The 27,549-nt window shown below is 42.9% G+C and overlaps 1 protein-coding gene across 1 annotated transcript in view; it reads left to right on the top strand.

The window, feature by feature from the left end:
* The first annotated feature begins 24,807 nt into the window (after positions 1-24,807).
* PHYHIPL (phytanoyl-CoA 2-hydroxylase interacting protein like) overlaps positions 24,808-27,549 on the top strand; it is a 31,464-nt gene continuing 28,722 nt past the window's right edge. The window contains exon 1 of the mRNA XM_041404835.1: positions 24,808-25,130. Coding sequence (XP_041260769.1) covers positions 25,025-25,130 — 106 coding nt within the window. The 5' untranslated portion in view covers positions 24,808-25,024. The remainder of the gene's footprint in view (positions 25,131-27,549) is intronic.

Below are 27,549 nucleotides of genomic sequence, written 5' to 3'. Positions count from 1 at the left end.
ATTATGTTGTGATAATTGCAAGACAATGAGATTTTTAAAAAACAGAAGTCATTTGTATGCGTTTTCCCTGATTTTGGAGGCTTTCCTCATTGTATCAGAGAAAATACTTGTTCTACCTGACTTAAAGCTGTACATGGGGTGTATTGGGAAAGAATGTCACTTCCTCAGATCACAAACAAGAGTTGCTGACTTTCTAGCCAATATTTAAATTACTCAGAAGTTCCAGTAATTTTTGGAAGAGGACTTTTGCCTTCTGCTTGCATTTCCTCCCTTTTAATAGGAAACATTGTTCCTGCATCTGAAAGTGAAGAAAAGCACACTTCATTTGGCCTGCAAGTGTTTAGAACTCAGAAGTGTAGATTGATTAGCAAACACTCTACAATAGCTCTTATAATGGAGAGCTTTAAATAAATGGGTTTTAAACTATTCTTATAGTTTCTAGTGCTCTTTATACAGTCCAAACATGCTGTGTACACTATTCTTTGACTCTGCTGTGTTCCTGGAGGGGAATGAATTAGAATATTCTGAATGCCTTATGTAATGTATTTAGAGAACTTTTTTGTTTGTATCTTTGTTTGAATTTCTTGGACGGAATTAATTAATGGCAAAGTATAAAGGCCAACTTTGAAATCCTAGCTGACTTATACACTAGAGCTCAATTTGTATTCTACATCAAGGAAATGTTTGGATTTGAAAGAAGGACACCATTATCAAAAAGATTTCTGTAGATGGCTCTGTTCATCAGAGCGCCATCTCTTTGCCACAGAAGCAGAGTTTTAACATTTGGGTAATTCAAAAGGAATTATTTTTGCTTTTTTAAATCAGGATACATACTTAATTTCTTATTAGGAATTAAATGCAGAGGAGGAAATAGTAACTGAATTGGGATAGAAAAAAATGATAAAGATTGCATTTGTTTAAAACAACATTAATTTCAGGTGAAAGGTAGAGAGAATAAAGTCTGTAGCCTGTGGAAATCTGATGGGGTAGCAGCTTCTAAGAAAGAGAAAGATTCTTTTTCTTTTCATATTCATATTTACATATGTAAATATATTGTAGCTATATTTCTTTGTCCGGTAGAAAATTACTGCAGTAATATATAAGGATTAGTTTCCTAGTTTGGGTGTAAGTTTGTCTAGCTTCCTTGAAGTCAGTGCAATAAATGTAATTTACATGCATTTCCAAAGAGTTTAATCAGCTGGTCTCTGCAGCATTAGGGAAGTCGGCAGCAAAATCCTGCTTTTGTCTTTGTGGAGAAGGGGTTATTCATGAAACGCCGTGTTGTGATTCAGACAAGTAAAGCAGCAGCTGAGAGTGTTACTGTGTGTGCCTCACCCCTCTGCCTGCTCCACTGTGGGACAGGCACAGGGGAGCAGATGGAGGTCCTGCCTACACACCTACACTTTCCTAGATACCACACGCTACAGACAGGAAAGGGCTTTCCTCGTGGGCAAAGCAGCTCTGCCCAAGTGATAACACAGAAATGAAAAAAACACACATCATCTGGGGCTGTAAGATGTACACTGCCTTCTGTCAAAGCTGCTGGAATTTCCCCAGAGTTCACTGCAGGAGCAACATGAGCTCCTGCCCTGTGCGTGCTGGGGCCCGGGGGGAGGTGGACACCCCGTGTTTGTGGCACACCGGACCAGTGCCTGTCTACTTAGGGCTGCAGGAGGCAGAAAGGTCAGCAAGGAAGGCCAGAGGGTTTCAAGTTTGTGAGTTAAATTCAGGAAGCTGTGAAATCTTTTCCAGTCTAGAGATCTCAAAGCTTGGAGAGGACTAACCTTGCTGATTTATTTCTGATCTATTTCTTGTCTTCTCAGGCCTGGAAATTTGTGTGGTCACACAAATCCATGCAAAATCAGCATAATTGTCCAGTAGCTCATATAAGTAGCTCATATATAGTGCTTAGACTTCTAGGTAGATCTTGTCTTTATATTTTGCACGATTATTCTCTCTGTCAAAGAGTAATTGGACAGGAAGGAGTAGAGTCTTGATAACATAGTTTATGCTTTTAAATATTTATAGTGCAGGGAAAGGATTGGCTAAGATTTTATTTTCTAGTTTCAAAATAATTTTTTCTCCTCACACTAGCAACTTACTTTTTTTCTTCTCAAACATTATTTTCTGCCTCAGTTATTTATCTCTGTGGTACCTTGGCATGGTCTTGAGAAATAGTAGAGCATTAAAGAAAATTTTGTAGCATCAAGCTCTGAATGAGAATATTTATCACAGTAGCATCATACTGTCCTATTTCTCTCATACCAGCAAATTTCCACATTCCTACAAGAGACAGGGTATTAGGATAAGGACAGTAGCTGGTATACAGAAAGCCCAGCTTCTCTGGCCTATTTGACACTGGGCAATCATGGATTTCCTCCAGAGCTGTTGAGAGCACTGTGGACAAGCCTGTGTTTATACTCCTGCAGTACAATGTGAGCAGTGGCACAGAAATGCTGCTGGGCTCCTGCCAAAGGGCCACACAAAGGCAGCCAGATCATCTCCCTGCAATGCAAATGCGATGACAGTGGCAGCAGGGGAAGCCTGGCTGTGCAGCCACCTCCTCTCTCCCCTGCTCAGCCTCCCCAGTTCTGGTACTGGGAGGTCACCAGGAGCACTGGCTGCAAAGGGATTTTGGTAGGCACAGTGCCTTCAGAGCTCAAAGTTCATGCCCTTCTGACTTTGGGACAGGAACAGTAATATCCCAGGATCCTTACCGCCCCTTCCCTTCAGGTGTCTTTGGAGTCTGGCAAGTGGCCAGAGTGGGCAGGACCATTCCCTCATGAGGCCCCAACACAACTTTCAACAAAACCTCTCTTCTCTGTGTCCAAATGAGAGGACTGGCCAAATGAGGAGCTGGGGGAGGAGCACCAGCCGGGCAGAGCGGAGCCCTCCGTGACGGGAAGGGCCCACAGAGAAGTTGCCATCTCCAGCGTGAGTGAAGGCAGCTCCCCCAGCCAGGATCCCAGATCATCACCCTGTGCACAAGGTACAGCACTGCTGGGGCAGAGGGACACTGCACAGGGGGAGGAGAGGGCACTAGAAGAGAGGTGAGCAACTAGGAAAGGAAGGAGCTAAAGAGAGCAGAGAAACTGGGATGGAGGGGCTTGGGAGAACCTGGTCCACTGCCTGAAGGGAAAATAAAATTCAGTGGGATGCTCAGATATGTAGAAACTAAGGAGTGTGATGCTATGGGGAGCAGAAGGAGAATTTACTGTACAATTAATGGCTTGATGCAATCCTGAGTATGCAGTGACTGAGGGAGTAGAGTGGGTATTACCCATTTTATGAAGAAAACTACAACATGCATTTTTCTTCAGATATGTATTTTGCTTCCTTTTTTTTGTCTGATTCTCATGTCTCCAGAATTTATCAACATACAATTGTATTTTCTGTATTGCTGATATTCTGCCAAGCCATGGAGTCAGAAAACTCTCTAAAACCAATTTTCAAAATCAGAAATATCTCTTCCTGAAGTCAGCAAATAAGAGATTCACTGCATCCCATTCCATCAGGTTTCCCATCTGTTCAAAAGAATATGGCTGTTTCCATGAAATGAATACTTTTCAAAATTTATTTTTGGAAGAGGGGAGGATACATATGGGATTTGGAAATAAGATGTAAGAGATGGTGCCCTCTTCTGAAGGGGCAGTTAGACCAGTTCTTTGGTATTTGTACAAAGCTCAAATATGGTTTGTTTTCTTGGACTTGAATGTCTTTGTATCATGGATGCTTAAGGATAAAGGTTTACTTGTTTGTTTGTTTGTTGCTTGTTTTCTGAGTGGAATTTTATATATTTATTTATATATGTGCAAAATGCTCTGTTCTACAGGGAGGGATGTCAGACACATATTTTAAGAAATAGGTGCTTTTACTCTGCAGCTGAAGTGATATTGCTTCAAGTTCCCTTAACATTCTAAACCTCACCAGAGCAGTGGTTGACTATAAAACAAATAGTACTTGGCTTTATAAATTTTATAAATATAACCTTCCATTTTCATCTATCTCACATGGGTCAGGATGCTTGGATTTACTGATATTTTTTTCCTTAATTTTAATTCTTGTTGGAAAGTTAGTTATGTAGGCTATTAAGTCCCAGCTGTCTTTATTCTGATGCAAGATTATTTATTGCTTGATTAAGAAACTTTTCCAAAATAGCAGTGTCTGTGTCATGGCAGAGTACTCCCTATGCAAAATGCAGTTATACAGTATTTCCCCAGTGGTATTTCTCCCAGGACTTGTTTGGTGTTTGGAAGGCTGAGGACAGCTGGCCGGCACAGCCATGGCTGCAGCCTTATCTTGTCGTTATCAAACACACAAATCATGCAGCAGCATCCACAGGACAGATCTCCACCCAGGGACTGGCTACAAGCCAGGCCTAACTCACCAGGTAGGATCTGCTCAAAAAGAGCTTTTTGAGCTGGAAGCAGCAGCCACAGGGATGGATCTCAGCCCCCTCTGAGCAAAGTGTGAGTGCACTAACTCCTGCTCTCCTTGGGGCACTGGGAATGCCACAGGAGAGAGCAAGTATGAGATTTATCCCTCAAATCCAGCGCGGTCCCACCAGTCTGGTGATGGCAGCATGAGGCTGCTCTTCCACCTCTTCGGCAAATGCAAATGAGGCAGCAGTGCAATACAAGCCTTGCTCTTCAACCAGAAGTGGTGACTTTGCAGAGTGCTCAGGCTCCCCACTCCTCTGTCTTCTAGGGGAAGATCCAGACCCATTTCTGTGAGCTCTTCATTCCTCTGTGATGGGCTGACCCCATGCTGGCAGGAAAAAATTATACCCACCTCTGCCTTAGTCTTTCATGGCCACCTGCTGCTAAAATCAGCCTGCTGATGTCTCACTCTCAGAGCAACATTTCGGGACCTTCATTTCCTTTCAGAAGGTGCTATTTTATGCTTGGGGTTTGCTGTGAGGCAGTGTTGCTGTTTGATATTTCTCTACAGCTAAAAATTTCAAGTTTTCAGTCTTGAGAGGTAGAGTGGAGAAAGTATCTTCCCTTTTTGTGCCAATAACTGTGAATCTAAATAGCTGCATTAATGAGGCTTGTTGGAAGTGTTTTATTAGGAAATGTGAAAGCCATTAGCTTTTCAGTAAGAAAGTGTAAATGGCCCTTCTTATATTTGCATGTGAAACTCTAAAACTTAATTTCTTAGGCATACAAAAGTATTTTTGTCCATCATAGTACCCAGAGCACTTTAGTAAGGCATTTTGTCATTTTAGTTTGAAATAGCGCTGTCATTTAATACTGTCTTTTTTCCTACACCAACTTACATTCCCAAATCCTTTCATAAAAGACAGTCTATGCTTATGTCAATGTAAAAATAAATGCATGGGTGATGTTCTGTGGGTAGCATCTTCATTTTGTTGGCTGGATGGAGAGTGAATAGGCATCATTAAAACCGAATGGAAAATTTTCTCTACCTGTGTAGCCAGTTGATTTTACAAGTGGTTTGGTTGGACAGTTTGTTACATTGTATATATTTGTATATATTTTGAATTTTCTACAGCTCTGTTTGTTTCATTTGCATCTATAAATCAAGATTTTTGAGGCTTCACAGACAAAAATTCTTTAAAATCTTAGTGGGTTTGACTCTTCAGAATGATGACGTATCAGTTGTTGATGTCAAGATAAATTTTTATTATAGAGAACTTTCTTCTAAGGGAATGGGGCTGTGGGATTTATTCAGATTTAGTAGTAGTGTAGGGATCACAAGAGTAGCAGTGTTGGACAGAGGTAGGGAAGGAAGGCTTTTGAAGAGGTGGAGAAAGAGTGGACACACTCCTCAGAGAAAAGTCATGGCAAAATGAAAACAGAACATGGCTAGAGGACAGAACCCTAACACCAGATTTTTTTCCCTATTAAAAGAATTTAGTGAATTGTTGTGTAAGAGTTGTAGAAAATCCACAAGAGGAAATCTCATGGCAAGAAATAGGTGTAGAAAAATACCCCAAAAAGGTCTAGTGCCATTTTTATCTGCAATATCATTTTTGCTGTTTAACTCCAATAGTTACAAGTTCATGTGTAACAGAAACAATTTCCTCAGTCCTAAAATAATAATTTTAATGGCCTTCCTATTTCTAACAGAAAAAAAAAAAAAAGGAAATAACTTAAGTGCCTTTGTGGATGCACAAATACATAATACAGAATCCAAGTCACATAGTAACAAAAATAGTCACATGCACTGGACAACAGGCCTGTGTATTTTTCCTTAAGGCTTGAATCAGCTGAGAAAAAGTGTCATGTTGAGCATTACACTGTTTTTCTCCAGATAATTCAATGTGTGAATTATTTCATTATTATTTCACTGCTTTCCCTATACACTACATTTCAAGAAAGCAATTTTATGTGTACAGTATTTAGGCACACATGAAGGCCTGCTGAGAATTGTTGGGATTGCACTTAAAATCCTGCCACAGATACAGAGAATACTCAGCTTCTTCCTCCAAAAGGCTAGTCACATCTTCCCATATGGGGAGATATTTATTGAGTGCAACGTTAACAGCTACCATATTGCTGTACTCCCACGTTGACACAAATGTTGGCAAAAGCTACTGTGCCAGCTGCCCACTTTACACACTCTAGTGGCACCTTTTCTCCTCCTGGAATCCATAAATTGCCATTATCATCCAATTAATGCTCAGTTAGTGATATTTTTTTCTGCCTCACATATTTCTTAGGATATAAAGATGGATACACAGGACTCTGTACACCAGAACAAACCCAGCAGCTAAGACTTGTTTGTTGCCAGAAAATACCCTGGAGTCCTCTGTGGGAATATTATTATAGAGAGCCAAAGATTAGTGTAGAGATTGAGGAGATTAAACCTTAATTAAAATGAGCACTTGTACACAGAACATACAGCAGACAGCTATTGTTTTGGTTGCAGTGGAGCCGGTCTTCCTGCAGCTGCCCAGATCATCCCTCCCATCCTGCCCAAGGGGATGGGTTCCTGCAGTGGCTGCGGGAGGACACGTTTTTTAGGGCACTACAGAGACATGCAGCTGCAGAATGCTCCTCCAGGCATGGGACTGCTCTGCAGCAAGATGAGGTGACTTCCATAATCAGCATTTGTACCTAAACCACACAAAAGGGTTTTGCCCTTCTGTTCATGGACTGTGCTGCTCCAACCCATGATGGTCTGTTCACCAATGAGACAAAGCATGGCAACTGCATTTCCCTCCTGAAGGCACAGAATTGGAGGTGATGATCATTTCTAATAAGTTTTCATCTTCAGTATTTATTTCAGATCTAAGATAGTCTCTGCCTGCTTACCTCCAAAATATGCTGCAAGAGTATATTCAAAACTTAAATTTGTGTCCCTTTTTACTCCTAAGGATGTTGACACAATTTTCTAATGGAGTTATATTTCTCACAATTAAAAACCAAATAAATCAACCTAATTTGGAGCATACCATTTCTGTGATTGCATAGTCATTTTTCCCTGTTCCTAAGGGATTTTATGTTCCTCAGATTTGTGATGAATAGGAAGCATGTAAAGATCATACTGTGGTTTACTGATTATCGAAACGTGAGGAAAAAAGCTTCAGCTTTTTATGTGCTTCCTTTCAGAACTCAATGGTCATTTCAAACACTTTGAAATAGAAACACAGAATACAAAAATACATCTAAATCATGTACCAGCATCTTTCCAAAGTGCCACCAGTACCATTCTTATGAGGAGTTTGGGTATATAGTGTCCAGAGTGGTTCTTCAGGAGTGTCACTGTTTGAATGCTTTCAGAACTCCTGATGTTGTAATCTACTGTTATCCAGTATTTTATTACTCTCAGCAGGACCTTTACTGGAGAGATGAAACCTGAGTAGGGCACAATTAATCCTTTCAGCAGCTCCCATTGGGTACTCATGGCTGCACAGACCTATTTACTCTTAAGTAGAGCCCTGGAGGATCTCTGTCTTGTGATGGTGTTTGCCAACATTCCCTTCTGACCTAATCTGTGTTTTGGTGTCATGTCATTTTAGGGACATATTTATTAGCTTAGAAGCAACGTCTAGAAATAGACATCAACATATACATCTCTTAAAACAGAAAGGCTTCTGCTGCTCAGACTCTCTCACAACTTCATTCCTTGAATTTATTCTGGGTTTGCTGCACTAAAAGCCTTCATCCAGATAATTGCCAAATTATTTCTTTATAGCTTCGGGGCATATTATTTTTTAACTACTTGAGATGGTGTCATAACAGGTATAAAGTAGTAGTTGTTGTTATTATTGTTGTTATTATTATTATCAACATTATTGTTGAAATACAGTGCCATCAAATTCCAGATCTATTTTTAGAATGTTTTCCTGTGAAAATCCTTTTTTGTTTATCCACTGAGTGTATTTGAGCTGAATCTCTCTGTTTCATCTCTTGTGTTGGAGTCAGTGAACTTCCTTTGTGCTGTCACTCTGGGAAGAAAGAACATAATCTCTGTCTTAGGTGACATCATAAGAGATTCATCCTTACAGTTTTCCTTACCCTCTATTACTTGGAAAATATTTAGGTGTTATATATAAATAAAGAATAATTATATTGTGTATGCTATGTTATTAGATGAATGAATTAAAAAAGCAACTTGGCAAAAGAGGGTTGAGAGCAGAAGTAGAACTATGACATCAGTGCAAAAGGAAAAGCAAAATCTTTGCAGAACCAGACAAAAAAATCTTCTTTCAGAATTCTAGCAAGCAGTATTAGTGCCTTTTATAATAGTGTATGCTGGGGCATGTACATAGGAGCACTAAGAAAGCTCAGCTATCTGGTGACCACAAAATGACACTGGTCTGCAGCCACTGCCTCCAACACAAACAGCTCAGCTCCATCTGAGGAACCCTCCTGGAGACAATCAATCACATAAAGAACACAGCAGTTATAAATAAGGTCTTCAGTTGATATACATTCAGTGGTTTTTGCAACTAAGCTGTATTTGTGTCCAAAACAAATATTTGGATGACTGAATGTCTCCCTCCTAGGAGTGGAGGAAAAAAGAGTGCAATTGTCAGCACAGGTCAAGAAATAAGCGAAACTCAAGAGTTGTGTGCCTGGATGCATTTTGTCTTCTGAATCAAAGCATTGCCACCCTGCACAACCTTTTGAGAGCTGTTGGTGCCTTAGGCTTAAGTACCTAATGTCACAGTGAATGAAGAGAGTGAAGAGAGCCAGACAGCCAACTTACTGCTTAGGATGGAAAACAACACAGCAAGTGGAAGGAGGAGGAGCACTGGAAGACCCTTATGAAAATTGCAGAGATAGTTTGTAGAAAATTGTTAATAGGAAAGATATATTTGAGCAAAAAGCTTCTTGAAATTCTCCTAGCTCTGTGTTTCTGTGTGATGAGAGCAAAACGTTTTAAAACATTGGGGGTTTTGGCTTTGGTTTTGTTTCTGCTATCATTGTCTGCCTCACAAAGAACACTTCTTTTGGAAATTCCAGATAAGCGCGTTACACTATGATTTAGTTACCAGCTCTCCAGAACTATCTTGAGGAGTCTGAATAAAGAATGATGAACTTGGATGCCAATGTAGCACCTGTGGGAGACAGGAGCAGATTCACTGGGTGGGCACAGCCCAGCAAGCAGGAGACCTGCAGCACTGGTGTGTGCAGCAGCAGCATGGAGCAGCAGGGACAGAGCTCAGTGGGGCTCGTGCCATCAGCAGCTCACAGGGTTGCTCTCATTTACTGCTTTCATTCAGTAACAAACACAGGAAACTCTCCTTTTCTAAACTGACTGCATCTAGAGATTATCAATGGGTCATTGCTCTGTTTCCACCACGAAACAAGGACATGCAATAGGTTTTCCCCTAGTCTGGGGTTTTTCCCTCCTTACTCCCTCTCTTTTTGGACATTTGCTCTACCAGAGCCATTCTGCAGAGTATAAGAGAAGATGGCTGCATCTAGGGCATTTGGATTTATGTCTGTGTTTGTTCATAGTAAAGTCAATGTTAGGAGCTTTAACAATTTTTTCCTGGAGTTCAGTGTTCATCTTAGTGCCAAGAAAATGTACATCAACCAAGACTGTGCATTTTAAGGAAAAAATGCAAACAGGAAAGGAAAATGAAAAGTTTTTGATAAAATATGCATGTTTAGGCTGTGTTTTCCATTTGAGAGGCTGATCAGGTCCAGCAGGAAAAACATTTTAATATTAAATAATTTCAGAATTACAGCTTTTAGAATAGGACAAAAACCTCTCTGGATAAGGCCTTTTGTTTATATCTAGTGCATAAACAGGGAAGAGGTGAAATTTCATTACTTGCCTCTGTCTTTTAGGAATCCAGTCTTTACCACTGTATTATTCCAAATCCTTCACTGAATAATCTGCATAATGATTGCACTGTCTATGAGTCTCATCACCAGCATATTTGTTCATTAGAACGTATATGAAGGACAAACACAGCTGAACTGAATTCATTAAAAAGTTTGAGCAAATGCTGGTGCAAGGTTTTTCCAGTATTTTCTCAGCTCTCTTAAGAACTTGTACAACTCTCATCTAAAAGCAATAAAAAACTTCCATCTCCTACTGAGTTCTGTAAATCTGTGAGCCCTTAATACCTCATGCTCAGAAGACAGGGCAGACCCTCTCCTGATCGTGACCTTTTTTCCATAGACATGAAATTTCTCACATTACTGCAAACAGCCTCCACCCGTGAACATTGTTCATCTCTTTGGTATTGTCAGGTCTTGCATGTGTTGGCTCTTTGCCACTGTATCTGAGCACAGTGTTCTCAAAGCTTGCAGTATGACACATGATACAGCAAAGAAAGATAAAGAAAGGAATGGAGCAGACAGTAATCGATAGGAATGAAAAGGACAAAAGGGCCTCTCAGCATTTCCCACCCATTCTGCTACTTTTACTTTTTTTCCATTCTCTTTATCTTGTTTTGTTTTTTACATTCCTCACTCTCTGGCACCAAGATTTTAAACATTTTAAGCCAGTCCCTCTGTCTTTACTACAAGCATAAGTTATGAGGGATGAGCAAAAGGAGCTACAAGCAACACACAGCAGGAGCTGCACATGAGGAGACTGAATAGAATATCATGGCTCGAAACCATAAATCCACATGCAAAAAGTATCAAAATGTGAGTTTCACCATGAGGTAGCTGGTTAAGAAGAGCAATGTGTTTTTCTCCAACCTAAACCTGTCATAGGAACAACCCAATCACAATCTCTAAGCTCTAGTTTTTGGAACTTTTTGTTCAGTTTTGTTTAGTTTTTACTTGGATTAAAATTGATTTGCTTAGTTACCCTCCCATATTATTCACCTAACATCTGATTAGCTAAGTACCACATAGTGGATTAGCACACGAGATTCTGTGGTGAGGTGCAGCTCTTATTTCAGTTTCTTGTATATATAAGAGGGTGAACTTTATTTCTGTTGGCTTTTTATTAGCTTGGAATAGTCAGAAAAGATTTTCAAGAAGTTAAGCTCCAGATCCACTGCTGTTTTGATGTTCAAATTCTGCATTTCATATGTTTTCTCTCTCAGTCCTTACGTAAGAAGATTACACAAGAGAAGACTGTAATCTCCAAAATCATTTACCATATTAAACAGCAGCTACCACCAGTGGATCTTTATCAGCAGCCTGGAGCAGAAAGGAGACACGTGGCTGTACATATGGAAACTGGTCATTTACAGTACTCATCAATGTGTGCTGCCAGTCGTGGGCAGATGTCACCAACAGTCATTACACAGCTCTGAAAATAGAACAAAAGTTGACCTGGACAGGTCCTCAAACAATTGATAAACTGCCTCTGAACAATGGAAATATGTGGAGTCCACTCTCTTGAGCAGCCTCTCGCTGCTCAGTGATCCTGCAGACCCAGTGCTATGGCAGTGTGGGGAGGGGACACTCAGTCAGGACATACATGGCAAGAAGATGTCTCCTGACTCCTCAGAGTTAGAGTTTCTCTATGTGTCCCTGGTCAGGGACAGCAGAGGAGCATCACTACCATGTCCTGGCTGGTGTCTGGAAATGGCAAGTTTTATTTGCCCATTGTGGTTTTTCCTTTTATTTTTTCCTTTTCCCTGAGAACCACTGGTAAGCTTAGTGAGTAGGAGAAAGCACTTTGCTGGGGGAAAAAAAAAAGGGCAAAGTGATTTTAAGAGTGGGGGTAGTCTTGTGCAGAGCCAGAAGCTGGACTTGATGGTCCTTGTGGGTCCCTGCCAGCTCAGAATTTTCTGTGACTCCATGAGAGTACCTCTGCCCTGTGTTTGCATCTTTGTCTGTCCCAGGCACTGTGCTGTGCCCTAGGAAGGGAAGGAACAGCATCAGGATGCAGAGGGGTTCCTGTTCTTCCACCTTGCCCACTTTCCCAGACTCCCAGTGTGAACTCTGCATGGAGAGCTGGTGCCATGGCCCTGACAGCACTCCCTCAATTGCTGTGTTGTGTGGAAGGGGACAGCCTACCATGGGCTCACATTCACACACTTCCCTAAATCTGGCTTTCTCTGTTTAGCTCCCATGACAGGATAAAGAGCCTGGGGAGTGGGAGTTCCTTCCCCCTCCCTTCCCTGCCCTCACCCAAGGCTTGAGAGGAACACTGGCTTCTCGTTTCTTTGAGAAGTGCTGGCGAGCACAGGCTGTTACAGAGCACACACACCGTCCTTGGCACCAGTAGTGGTCAGCTGCTCCCGTGCTCCTCTTTTCTTGCTGGCATGTGCCAGAGGGCACAAGAGAGAGGAAAGCAGTGCTACACTTCTGAAATGAGCTCTAGCAAGTGCTGTGTGCCTGCAGCTCCAGCCAGCCTGCCAGGGCTTGTCTGCTTGTTAGTTAGCAGGTAGAACATTACAAGTGACTTGCACTTAGCTGCTCCCCTGTGCCAGCCCCTGTGATCTCCAGCAGGACTGGAAGACATGATTTAAGGCACTAAGAAATGTGTTGCTTAGCCTTTGTGGAAGTGCACAGCCAGTGTTTGTGTGGTAATGTTATCTTTGAAACACAAAAGTGCTTTGTAAAGGCTACCAGTACTGCTACATGTAGTAACAACAAAAAATAAAATTTGAGGTGTCTCTGCCAGAATGAAAATCTGATTGTCAGAAATAGCCACCAGCCCTCCCCCAATAAAGCAGGAGGAACACCTCTTTGCTTCTCCTTTACAGTCTCTAGAAGAGACTGTAAGGTGTGTGCAGAGGGGCTTTTATGTTTGTCTATGTCCCAAAATAAAGAGGACACCACAGCAATAATATTTTGGTGACAGAAAAGACTGAATCAAATAACTTTGTTATGAGTTATACAACAGGACATGTTATGCTGTATCTGTGCAGAAAGTGATCTCTTTATTTAGCAGAAGTTGCAGCCACAAATTTTTCTGACTATGGGTTTTGTTTTTATGCTTTTCCAAGCATTTTTCCTTTTGATTGTTCTTGAAGTTGTGACATGAGATCAGGAAAGCTTAAGAGCTTAAGTGACTTCTTAGAGTACCATCATTTCAAGATGAATAAGCATTCATGAGGACAGCCTGTGGGAAGTGAATTGATGTAGTATTTGAATGCCCTGACTTTATAATTCGTACAAAACTCTCTCTGCAGGAGTGTGCCCAGTGCTGAAAACTTTGCCTTAGGGTTCAGCTGGATCAAGCAGTAATAAGACTCCATCAGTAGTTGAGGGGGAGGAAGAGGGGAAAACAACTTTAAAGCAGTGAAAGAAGATACCCATGATCATTGTTATAGCAAAGCTTTTGCTCCCACAGTCTGTGGAAGCACCACATAATGGGCTGGAGAACTGACCCTGCTCTCACTGCCTGCCTTGCAGCTGCATGTGGTATTGCAACCTTGGTTTGGGAGCAGCTGGCTCAAGAGCTAACAGCTAGCTGCTCTGCTCAGCTGTGTGTTGAGATGAGCTGTTTTCTGCTGAGGTCAGTGGGAGTTTGACAGTGTAAAGAGTTCAGACCACCATCCCTCAAGAGGGTAGAGAAATCCAAAATGAGAAAATAGGGGTAAGACATGTTTTCTCTAAAGATAGTTGCATGATCTGTTTCAGTCTGGAAAGTGCTTTTGCCAGCAAGATACAGGAAGAACAATTCCAGGATGAATTCCAGGATGAATTCATCATTTGCATAATATTTCCATTTAGACAGTCCTGTCAGGCAGTCGCTCAGACCCCCAAGGTGACTGTAGTCTAACCCCACTGCTTCTTCCTGTTTCTTTATCAACACTCCTGCTAACTCCCAGTATTTGCCTTCTGCAGCCAAACAGCCACATTTGGGAATGGGCATCTTTGTCCAGACTGACTGTGAGTTCATAATGCTTCCTGACAGCAACTGCTCCCAAAAGGGCTGCATGGCACCATTTCAACTGCAGAAGCACTGCACCAAACCACAGCCAAGACCCAGAGAGCTTGGGACTCCCCACCTTAGCATGTGCATGATCACTGCACACTTTTTAATCATTTTCTACAAGTGTTAATTGTAAAGGCAATTTTGAACTCTCTGGTGAAAGGATTGGGGGGACCAACCTCTGCTTTGACAGCTGGGCTTCCCAATTTTTATCTTATTTGTCACTGAGCATCCCTCATACCTCCTAAGCGTGGGAGGAGGCCCTGAAGACATTGTTGAGTATACTCTTCTGTCTTTTGTCTCTGAATTATTTGCTGCCACATTTTTGTCAGACATCACTGCTCCTGTGATAGGAGTGGACTGGTTTGTTTGCTGTTCAAGTGGAGGCCAGTCATGTGCATTTTCAGTGTTGTGATAGCTGTGTAATTAACTCCTGAGGGCATAAAACTTTGTGGTCAGTTTATAGATAGCCTATGGATCTGATAGCTGCTAATCTCATTAATCCTTGAATTTAGCTTGATTTATACCTCATTTGTTTCCCCTAGTTTATAGTGATATATTACTGAACTTCAAGAAAGAACAATAAAAAAAGTGATAATGGAGCTTTTTTTCTCAGGTCTCAAACTGTCTGCAGAGAATGGAAGATTTGGCACTCATTTCTATTGCACTATTAGAGAAATTAAAATAGTCATTGGTTAGTGATAAAATATTTCCATTTTCAATCTCTCCTTAGCTGACTCTGTCATATCTTTCTTTTCTGAATAGTTTTGCTTGATAGATTTTATTAATGCAAACACATATGTAGCAATAGGTTTCTAGAGATTTTAATATACGTGAACATTTGGCTCTCCTCCAAAAACCCATACAGAGATCAGTACTGCCTTAATACCAGGTCTAATTCATTCCTGGCAGGAGCAGTTTGGTGGTACACAGAAATTAAGGGGAAGGTTGTCCTTAGTTTTCATGAACTGTAGCTATATCGCTGTAGGGGTGTGTATAATTAAGCTGGTGCAACCTCTAAATTAATTTGATGGAGCTATAGCATTAAAATATGTTTTAAAATGTAATGACTGTTTTAAAAATGCAAGAAATTAAATTGCAGTAGTCTAGCTATTGCCCACACAAAATAGTAGGGCTGATCTAGATTGTTATTTAAGTACAAAACTGTATAGCTCCACCTCATACCCTTACTTCTGTTGCTGTGCTCAATATGGTATTGGAAAACTTTACTGTCACTTATGTGTACAAGTTAATACTTCCACAGCATGACAGGCAATATGTTATAAGATTGATAAAATCCACACAGACAACTTTCTTGTCAACTGGCAGCTACTGTAAGTAGCTTGGTAAGGACAAGAGACCAGAAAATTCATGTAGTGGGTTGACCCAGGCTGGGTACCAGGTGCCCACCAAATCTGCTCTGTCACTGCCCTTCTCAGCTGGGTAAGGGAGAGAAAATGTCATGAAAGGCTTGTGTGTCAAAATCAGGGCAGAGAGAGATCACTCAGCAATTACTGACATGGACAACATGCACTCAGCTAGGGAAAATTAGCTTAATATATTACCAAACTAATCTGAGTAGGATAATGGGAAATAAAAACTAAATTTGAAAGCACCTTCCCCCCACCTCTCCTTTCCTGCCCATCTTCACTCCTGATTTTCTCTCTCTATCTCCTCCCAACCAGTGGCACGGGGAGATGGGGAATTTGGGGTTTGGTCAGTTCATCAGGCATTTTCTCTGCTCCCCCTTCCTTCTCAAGGGAGGACTGCTCACACTCTTCCCTTGCTCCAGCATGGGGTCTGTCCCATGGAAGGCGGTTCCTCTAGAACTTATCCAACATGAGTCCTTCCCACAGGCTGCTGTGGGATCTCAGCTCCAGAGCTTGGAGTACCTCCTCCCCGTCCTTTTCCACTGACCTTGGTGTCTGCTCTGTTGTTTCTCTCACATATTTTCATTCCTCTCTTCTGATTGCTCTTGCACAGAGTCTTTTCCCTCTCCTTACATCTGTTATCCCAGAGGTGCTGCTTCCAGTGTGGATGGGCTTGGCCTTGGTCAGCAGTGGATCTGCCTTGGAGCTGGCTGGCATGGGCTCTATCAGACCTGGGGGAAACTTCAGCAGCTTCTCCCTGTAGCAACCAAAACTTTGCCACACAAACCAAGTAAAATTTAATTTCATTAATTAAAATCAACTGCTTCAACATAGAAAGCAATTTATTTTGTTACTTTCTACCTAATTTTCCCTCCTCATCCCAGAAATAACCAGGTGGATGTCATGTGATCAACCCCAAAAATATACTGTCGATGGCTAAATTGAATTTATGTGGAGATACATTAATTAGAAGCTGACTCTCAGACAGATGGGAGTAGGTGAGGTCAGACTGAAAATGGATCAAATAAGAACAGAGAGAATCAAGAAGAAAAATACTGGTATTAAAAAGAAAAATTAGATAAATAACCCTATTTTAAACACTTGTAAACACTTACGTAAGATATCAGGTTAGCAGTTAACATGGAAGAAATAGAGGAAATTAGGGGAAAAGAATTTACAAATGATGAGCATTTGATGTGAGTTCAGCAGGTCTCAGATAAGCAGTGATCGGACAAGTCTGAACACAGACCCACATTCCATCACACAGGAGCCACTATCAGACCTCTGTCATCAGGAACAGCTGTGCCTGGATAAATGAACACTTGTTCTGCTTTGCAGGCAGCCCTGCCCCTATCAGCATGTGGAGATTAAGCCCCCTGAACCTTGGAGAAGGAACTGAGGAACTTGTGTTAGCCCTGGAGAGAGTTTTGCCAAATTTCTTTGCTGTTCTCATTTCTCACTCCAGAATATAGTGCAGTTTATCAAAGATGGCTCTTGCAAACACACATAAGAACAATTTAGAGGGCATTCACAAAGACTAAATTTAGCCTCAGAAGGTTTTTCTCCCCCTGCTTCCCCTCTTACTTCAAGAGGAAGCATTTCCTCTGGAGCAACTCTGAGCACCTACGATGAACTCCCTTTGAGACACAGATGAAGACTTTTCTACTCTCCACTGACTGCAGAAAGATCCTAAGGCAAATAAACTCCTTAGGCTAAAGATGGCCTTTGCAGTTATCCTTCTGTGCAGCCTGGTTTAAGAAGCAGGAGCAGTGAATCAGTCACTAACAGATTTTTAGTCAGTTCTAGGATTTTCAAGGCTCACAGAATGCCACAACTCCTCCACTGAGTTTAAACACACCAGGGCACTGCGTGTGTACAGCAACTGGAAATCTGTAAGGATTGCTACACCACCAATAAATAACATACTGCAGGGCTGACATATATTCAGAACACAAGTAACAGCAGTAGGACATAATTCAGAGCAGAACATGGTTTAATTAAAATGCTTGTGGATGTTGTTAAAGAAACAGTGCTACAGATGCTCATTTTATTGTTCATTTCTTTACTTTCTTTATCCAATCTGCCTGTATATGCATTCTAAGTGGTCATGCATTCCTACCAGAGCAAACCCATGGAAAACACAGTTCTTCATTGCTGTTTTTAAAATGAAATTATTTCTTGTGAAATTTTGTGGCATTTTAATTGTGGATCACATATTGCACTGGGTCTGTGTAGCAAGGTTCTGGTAGCAGGGAGGGGACAGGGGTGGCTTAAGGGAGCAGCTACTGGAAGCTTCCCCCATGTCCAACAGAGCCAAAGTCAGCCAACTCCAAGACAGAGCCACTACTGGCCAATGCCAGGCCAATCAGAAATTGCAGTAATGCGTCTGTGATAACATATTTAAGAAGGAAAAAAAAGTTATTGTGCAGAAATAATTGCAGACAGGAAAGGGAGGACTGAGAATATGTAAAAGGAACACTCTGCACACACCAAGGTCAGTGTAGGAGAAGGGGCAGGAGGTGCTCCATGTGCCACAGCAGATTCACCTACAGCTCGTGGTGCAGACCACGGCAAGGCAGATTGTCCCCAGCAGCCCATGAAAACCATCAAGGAAGTAGAGACCAGCCTGCAGCCCATGGAGCTCCATGCCAGAGCACTGGGATGGACTAAAGAACACTGCGAATCTGTGTCAAGCCCACACTGGAGCAGGTTCTTGGGAGGGACTTGCAGACCTGTGAAGAGAGGAGCCCACGCTGGAGCAGGTTTGTTGGCAGGGATTGTGACCCCTTGGGGGTCCATGCTGGAGCAGACTGTTCCTGAGGGACTGCATGGGAAGGTACCCACTCTGGAGCAGTTCATGGAGAACTGTAGCCCGTGGGAAGGACTCACACTGGAGAAGTCTGTGGAGAAGTCTGTGTCTCCTGTGACAGGGACCCCATGCTGGAGCAGGGGAAGGACTCTTCTCCCTGAGCAGCAGCAGAAGCAATCTATGATGAACTGGCCATAACCCCTGTTCCTGATCTCCCTACACCACTGGTTGGGGAGGAGGTACAGCCCAAAAAGGGGGGAAGGGTGGGGTGGGGGAAGGTGCTTTTAAGATTTGTTTTACTTCTCATTATCTCACTCTGATTTTGGTTGGTAGTAAATTCAATTAATTTCTATAAGTCAATTCCATTTTGCCCATGACAGTCACTGCCCTTATATTGAGCCACAAGTTTTCTGCATATTTTCTGTCCCCTGTCCAGCTGAGTAGGGCAGTGACAGGGCAGCTTTGGTGGACACCTGGCATCCAGCCTGGGTAAATGCAAAATATGTATATAAATAATCATAGATCTGAAAAAAGTATGAGAGCTTCTAGTAAGTGACTGAATCAAATGAATGAAATTTAAGATTAGTCTCACTACTCATCCAGTCTCTGAGCTAAGGAGAAGGAATGCCTTGGTGCTCCTACTCTTACTGATTTAACAGAATCTTCCTGGTGTTTCCTACGTGCTTAACTGGCTGTGTTCATTGTGTGGTAAAAAAGCAGTGACATCGACCTAGATCCCATCTTCTGTGCTTATGCAAAATGCTTATAGCTCCATAGTTATAAGAAAATGAGATCAGCAGATGACACTGAGGAACTAATCACTTAGACTTTCTTCATTGTCTTTATTAATGTACATCCTTCTTGGCTATCTGAAGAGCTTTGGTTATCCAGAGAAAGGGTGTAGTATTATGAGGCAAATCTCATTCACAGGATCAGCTGAGAGAGTTTCAGAAAAGGCTTTGTGGAAAGGGGAAGGGCAGTAGGTGGAACATGAGAGAATACTGTAATGAAAAGGCAGCAGAAATGTGTCTTGTTCCAATGAAAATGGGAAACACTGGAGAGAATGGGTCACTGAGGGCTACTTAAACAAGTAAAACTAAAATATGAACTGTGCTAGAAACAGAAAACTGGAGGTTCACCAAAACAGGGCTTTATATTCCAAGTTTAGTACACAGGAGAGAAACAGGGACAGCATGAGGCTACAGCTGCCAAGAGGTTAAAAATAATAGGAAAAGACTGTGTTATAAGTCTTGAAGGCACAATAACACAAAATTATTTGACCAAGAAAATATTAATTGTAATTAATTTGTAATAAGGAGATAAATTTTGAGACCAGTTCTTATTCTCCCTAAGACTAATTGGACTTCTGCCATGAAGTTTATTGGGAAGGAGATTAAACTTTAAATAATGGCTTGCTTAAGAAATCATTGGTGTAATTATGAACTGCTGGGAAAAAGTAACTAAGAAATACATAATGAAATATTATCACTTAAACAAATGCATCTGAGGTGTCCCTTCGGATATTTAAAGAACTGATGGAACAGCTAGTTGCTAAAAAACCCCACAGAGAATTGAGGAAGTATCAGGAGACTAATAAAGTGTCAGCATGCCAGAAGTCTTTAAAAACTGAATTAAGAGTAACTATGGAAACTATTGTCCTATGGGCATGGCTCCAAATTGGAACAAATACTATAAATAGTGAAGCTGAAGGGGGAAATGTATTTACGCGGAGGTGAATAGTGTAATGAGACCCTGATATGGCCCAGGTGTACTGCAGCAAACCAAGCCAGGCCAATTAGAATGTTTATCCTCCACACCTTTATGATGAAGCCAGAAGATAAGCAGAGGACAGAACAGCATCAAGACTTTACAAAGACATTTGATGCTGTGCCACATACTATCTTAAGGAAATTACTGAAACAAGTCACCTGGGGCTAAAATTCACTTAAAAGTATCAAAGCTGGCCACTGAACTGTAGACAGAAACTAAATCTGAATAGCAGTCAGCATTGTCAAGGATAAGCAGACAGTAGTATCCTTTAAAGGTCAAGATATGGTCCAATATCTGGAGGATAAGGCACTAATTAAATGTGGAAGTGGTTACAAAATTTGGAAGACTGATTTACAGCACAGAGGAGAGAGGTTCAGATTGTTCTCTAAGGTTACTCTGGATCTCATAAAGGGGTGCTAAACTTAAAATGAAATTAATAAGTGATAATGCTAAGCATTAACAGCACTTTGTGTCCATTAAGGAACAAATAAATTTTATGAACTACAGATACTTTTTTTTTGCATATGAAAGAATTTGTCTTTCTTAGATGCTTATTCAGATGGTGTAATCAGAAAACTGAAATTCAAAAAGCAGCACCATCAACAGCAGTAATAAAATGATAATTTGCTTGATGTCTTTCTTGTTCTGAGAGGAATATTCCCTTTAAATTGTTTATATTGCTTAGATTAGGTTGAGATTTGCACACCCAACTGGTGCCATCAGAGGGCTCCATACTCTGAAGTTTTCCTTATGAATGAGGATGGTGTGGCAGTCGTGGGTGGTAAGGAATGAAGGATTGGATAGCAGGGCACTTCTGTGATTGTCCTGGGTCAGACCAAGGACTTAGCCAGGATAGAGCAGTCCCTTTAGCAGTGGCTGAAAATGGGCATTTGCAGAAGACGAAGGGCATGACAAGCACATATAGCAGTCTTCAGTAACTCTTCCCTGGACTCCATTGGTTTTCAGGGCTCAGTCACTCTCATCCTCAATACTGATTTTCATCCTTCTTTCTGTCTGTCCTTTAATATTTTGCTTTTCTCATCAAAAGCGACATATTATTAGGAGGAAAATAATCCTAAAATGCTGTCTTTCATTCCACCCTGTTTTTCTTTCCTGAAAACCATGTCTGTAACCTTTTTGCCTTCTGCTTGCACAGTCCACTGAGCAATAACACAAGTCGTTTTTTATTCCCAAGTGGGAAGGCAGAGCTGGAACTCTGAGTCTTGCTGAGGTCTGAGAAAGGGGATTTCTTTTATAACTTGCAGATAAAAACCTGCTACAATGAAATACAAAAGAGTTTTCAAATAGTGAGAATGGGGTAGCCCAGCTCTGTGCTGTGCTCTGTTGCTAACGCTCAGCAGTTTTCCCAAAACAGAGAGCAACACAGGTGGGGCTGAACTTTGTAATTGTGTAGGGGGGGGAGGAAAGGAGTACATAGGAATCCTTTTTCCCCTTGCTTTTACGGCATGAAGGAGGTTGTGCCTTTTAGGAAAGAAGCCACACACCTCTCCAGCTGGCTGGCAGCCTCTCTGCCTTTCTGCTGTAGAATGGTAGCTCTGCAGCAAGATCTTGCTGACCTTCCTGGGGCACTGTGAATGCCAGGCTGAGGTGGGAGAGCTGAGATTGTTGAACCTCGCCGGGCAAGAGCTGTGTGTCACAGCTCACGTCTCCGGCTGTGTGCATCACGCTAGAAAATGCTGCTTCACTCTCCTTGTGTGAGGTTACTGTAATAACAGACACATTGTTGTTGAACTACAGAAGTTGGTGAGATTCTGTTTATCTAAAGGTGGGAAGTCTGAGAGGTTGCTGTTGTGGCAAATTCTTTGCAAGCTTTTGCAGTTCTAAGCACATGACCCTCTGCTGTCTCTAACATTGTGCTGCCATTGGCAGACTTTCCATTACATAATGTTGACCCATATTTGTGATATGTGACATTTTTTGCTAAACACTGTCAGGGATAATCTGTCACAGAATAAACTTTCTGATTATATGCTGAGACTGTCATCCTTTAGCACAAACATAACTTGTGCCTCAGACAGTGATATTCCTTGTTAAGACGAGTGTAGCTCTCTCAGGTGAAAAAAATGCCATGAGAGCATTGTGTGCTCTGAGACTGAAATACCTCGGACTAAATTAATTGCCAAGTGATTGCATGGAACCACATCTGGGAGGAATTTGAGCTTTAAAAAACTGTTGGTCCCTTGCCCAGGTGATGGGAGTGGTGATAGGCTGAAGGAAGCATGCAGCCTGAAGTGTGACTCTGCAAAATACTGTCTCAGGCAGGTCTAGCTTTAGAAAAGCAGAGCTATGGAAAAGGTTTCTCTGCTCTACACTTACACAGAAGTCTGCTGGTATTTGGAGAGTTAATCAGTCTTTTCTTAAAAAAATTGTAATGGTGTGGAGAAAGAAATAGGTGGAGCTCAGACAGGGGTTATTGCTACAAGGTAGCTGAGAAATGAGAGGCCTTTGAGGAATGGGAACACCCTCAAAGCTGTCCGCTTTCAAAGAGCTATGCAAAATCCATCCGTTCTTAAAAACCTGATTTCAGTTGCATAGAATAAGAAGTAGAGGAGAGAAAGGTGTATAAAATAGAGGCAGAGAGAATAAATTGGGAATTCTCTCAGTATTCAAGAACAGTGTCTGTTTCAAATGGACTTTATATAATGTTATAGCAAAGTAACAAGATTGTGTGAGCTGCTGAAGTGTCTGCCACATTGTGGAAGGGAATGAATGTGGAACATAAGGCTGAAAGACTAAATACACCATCTTCAGGGAAAGAAATTTTCCAGCCTTACGTAGGAGATGTCTGTGTGCTAAGAACAGTTGCAATATCAAGGAGAAAGGTTTTGATTCAGCACAGGGAATTAATGCTTGTCAGAGACAAAATTAAAACCTGATGAATGCAGTCTCACCCACTTTAATTTCTTCCCTTTCTGATTCTAAATTTGTCCTCATTCTGTCTGTGCATTCATTCATATATTCCTCTCCCTTCCCACCTCCCCATTGACTCACACTCTCCCTTCCTGTTATTACTTCCTTTTCATTTTCTCTTCCTTTAAGTTCCCTTCCTACTCATTCCATTTCTCCTCTGCCTGACCCCTCTGCACACATTTTCCATCATGATAAAAAACATCAGAGAAATAAAGAGCAGGGGAAAAGAAAGGATGAACAAGAAAGGGCGGGGGGGGGGGGGGGGGGGGGGCAGGTGAAGAGTACACAGTTCCAGAAGGGTGCTCCACATTGCTCTTTCTCCCCAGGATGTACTACAGATTTTTAAAGGTGTCAGAGAATCCAGGCTCCTAAAAACTGTTCCTTGCTTCTAGGCTGCAGCACTTGGCCGTGGCTTCATGAAAGGAAACAGCAGAGTTCATTTTCTGAGATTAGTGTCCCTGGAAACCATCATAAAAAATGGAAGGATCCCAAAGCCCAGGGTTAGTGGGATGACAGACATCCAGCTGTGCATGGGGCTTGCTACTGTGCCAGATCAGTGTCAGGGAGGACACTGGGTGGTCTTGGGACTGCAGAAAGAGAAGTGGGAGCTTTAGGGACTCTCTGGACTTGCTGTCATGCAGTGCTGACCAAGAAACATCACAGCCTCAGTCTTGGTGGGAGCCTGCATGCAATGAACTGCTGTTTCTCAAGGCAACCAGTGTTGATATCCCATGATCAATGGCTAAACAGTGTCAATTTTATTTTGGTGAAACCACAAACCAGTGGCAGGAATGCTTGTTGTAATGTGTGATAGGAAACGGGCTCAAACCACTTTGTCTGGAAATCGGTCATCCCATCCCAGCACGGTGAGCTTGATCCCAAAGTGAGTCCATGACCTGGAGAAAGCACTGCACTCCTGCAGCCCGAGGCCCAGAGGCTGCTCCTTTGTCCAGCCTGCAGGCCTGTGCTGGGGAGGGAGCTGAGCTGTCACACCTGATGATGATGCAGTGCTACACAAGTTTAATTTATTATCCTATTACTCTTTACATTTTCTCCTTTTCTGGCCCCGTTCTTGTTCCTGAAGCTGGGAACTGATAAATAAGTACTTTTCAAAAAGGCTTGATAGGAATGGCACCGATACCATGTGGGTTTTCTCCTTCCCACAAAAAGGGCAGGTGAGCAGATAGCAAGAAATGGCTCATTCCCATACCTTCTCTTGCAATCAATTACCTTCTGCCAGCTTTTCTAGGTTTGTCAATGTAAAACTGTCTAATATTTCTTTCTGCAAATTCTTGCATAATCAGGAAGGATCAGAGTGGACGGCAGAGCCCTTGCAGTTGGGCGTGATTTCCACACGGCGGTCATGGTGGGCTGTGCGCTTAGGGAACGGGAAGTCGCCTGGCTGCGGCTTGGGGATGGTTTTGCCTTGGGGGACTCTGTCGGGTTATGGAGTAACCTCGAAATAAACCACGCCGCGGCGGCGGGCAGCTGTGCTCGAGGCAGGCCGGCTGGAACCCGCACCGGCCGTTCGCAGGGCCTGACCCGGAGGGGTTGGACTCCCCGGGAGCCTCACCGAGGAACCGCGGCTGCAGTTACATAAGGAGCGGAGGGGGAAGGGACGGCTCCGAGGCGGCGGCCGCGGCCCCTTTAAACGCGGATCCCGGGGCGCGCCGGCCGCCCGCCTCGCTGCTGCCCCCTCCCCGGCTCGCTGCGGTGACAAATCCGCTCCTCGCCCGCCTCCTCCGCCGAGCGCTCGCAGCCGAGCCGGGCGGCGCCGGGAAGCGCTGCCGCGCGGCTCTGCACCGGAGCCGGCCAGCCCCAGCCCCAGCCCCCGGCCAAGCCACAGCAGGCAGCGGCGAGGGGCGCGATGGAGGCTCCGCGCCTGGCGCACACCATGAGCAGCCCCACGAGCCCCTGCGAGGAGGTGATCAAGAACCTCAGCCTGGAGGCGATTCAGCTCTGCGATAGGGACGGTAAGCCCGGGCTCGGCGCGGCTAATCCCTGCAGACGTAAGATGCTGGTGCCCTCATGGATGCTAATGCAAATTAATCCGCGCGTCGTATGGTCCTTTGTTATCCCCCATGAATTTGTAGGTGCAAGTGTTCCCCACCCCTACCGCCGCTGCCGCCACCCTCCCGCCATTGAGAACAAAAGAAGAAGAGAAGGTTGCACCTTGCTGGAGGGAAGGGAGGGAAAACCGGCGCTCCCTAAACCGTGCCTGTCGTTGCGGTGCGGTTACCCCGGGCAAGCCTGATGCACAACCCTGCCCCTGCCAGGAATGGACGCTGGGGCTTGTTCTGGGAGAGGCAGCAACGGGAGCCAGAGCCCGAGCTGCGGAGAGTCCGGAGCAAGGGATGGGGTAGCGGCCCTGCTGGGGTTTTGTTGCCCGCGGTCTCCAAAGTCCTTTGTATTACAGGGCAATTCCCGTGCTTCAGGTAGACGGGCGGATGTGCCGGTTGGCGCGGGTAAGCGGCCAGACTTGTTGCCGGTCCCTCGTGGGGGCCATGAGGCGGCGAGCGGACCGAGCCTGGGGCTCGCAAGATGGGGCGCGGGGGGAGACCGAAAGGGAGACGGTTCAGCACCGCGGACAGCACCGCGCCGACGGGCCCGGCAGCGCCGAGCCCCGCGCCGAGCCCCGAGCCCCGAGCCGAGCCCCGAGCCGAGCCCCGCGCCGCGCCTGGCGCCCGCACCGCCGCGGGAGACCGCAGTGCCCTGGGGACAGCGGCTGTCAGTCCGTCCGCCCGTCTGTTCCCCGGCGGGCAGGCCAAGTTTGGTTTCACAGTAGCAGGTGCGGGTGCTAAAGGTTGTGTGTGTTGAAGCAAGCAGACAAATGTCAGGTGGTGACGGGGGACAGCCAAAACAAGTGTACGTGCTCGAAGCGACGCTGACGGCTGACTAGGGGAGAAGAGAGACATGTCGTTTGTACCCAGCTGTGACTGACAAAACTAAACAGCCTGTCAAACAATGAACGAATATTTCTTCGTAGAGTGGCATATCATTTGTTCTCGTGTACCAGATAATTTCAATCTTGTCCTTTCACATTGAATTATTAAAAATAACTTTTCGTTCTTAGATGCAAAATGTGCTTTGGGTGTGGAATTTGTGTTACCTAGTAAATGCACCAAGGAATGGGGGTACTGTATAGTGATTGGTACAGCTGAATTAATGAAACTATTTCCTTGTGTTGAGCATATTTTTGGAGCATAACTGTTAAAGCTGATGGCTATAGAGGGAGTTAGGCCAGTTTTCTCTGTTATTTTTTACAAATTGGGACTAAATACTTCACTTTTTTGACCTAGGTAGAGTCTAACGTTTAAAAACCTGAATTTTTGTAAGCTCTTATTTTTTCTTATAATATTAAAAACAAGATAAGGCATTGAAAAGTCTCAGTTATTATTTTATCAGTGTCCGTTTTTTATCAATATTATTTTTATAGTTACATTAGAAATTCCTTGATTTTTTTTCTTTTAATGTTGGAATTAAGATATATGCACTTCCATCCATTCATGCCTTTCTCACTGCCACAGAAAACTGAACTATGTTTATAGTAGTGGAGATTATGCTGGGTTTTTTTTGCATTAAAACACTTTTTCACATATATTCCTTTTAATTAATAGTAGATATAATTTAAAATAGATACATTATGCAATTTTTTCATATCTGTGCACCCTAAGGAATTGTAGTGAAGTAGTCCATCTTATTCATGGCAAACTCTATTTGGATCAACATACAATAGAAAAGGACTGCTTGATTGCTATGGGTTAATGTCATACAGACAAGAAATGGAAAAACATAGTATTTTTTGTTTCAATTCATTTTTGGTTAGACTTCACTGGAAAACAACAACTTTCCTGTAGATGTGGCTTTACGAACTAACCTTCATCAAGCAAGCTGCCATCATCCAGGCTGTTCCTCAGTACATGTCTGAATTTCCACAGGAGGTGCCTGTTTTGGGGATGGCAGGGGGACAACTCAGTGCCTCAGTTGGCACAGGGCTGCTCCTGAGCATACTCCAATATTTCCTACAGGTGGCACTTATGCATCAAAAAGCTTGTTTTAATGGAAACACAAAACAAGGAAGCAAAGGTTAAAGCTTTCATCTTTGAGATAAGTGTACAAATGTACACGCCATACATTTAGATCCCCGAGGATGCACATGGGTACATTTGCATTATAAATACTTGCAATTTATTTTAGGATGTCTTTGTTGAAAAGGGTGATGTTCTTAAGGTGATTGTCATCACTGAGGTTCAACAAAGTCTTGTGATAAATAGCAATGTATTACACATAGTAAATTGTAATTATGCTAGATTTTCAGATTCTGAAAGTGTCCTTGGTCTTTAAGCTGTACTAACTGGAAAGACAACCAATGAAACCATAACATTATACATC

Source organism: Onychostruthus taczanowskii, unplaced genomic scaffold (assembly GCF_017590055.1).
Source record: "Onychostruthus taczanowskii isolate IOZ18803 unplaced genomic scaffold, ASM1759005v1 scaffold22, whole genome shotgun sequence".
NCBI classification, from domain to species: Eukaryota; Metazoa; Chordata; class Aves; order Passeriformes; family Passeridae; genus Onychostruthus; species Onychostruthus taczanowskii.
This window is presented reverse-complemented; position numbering and strand designations above follow the sequence as displayed.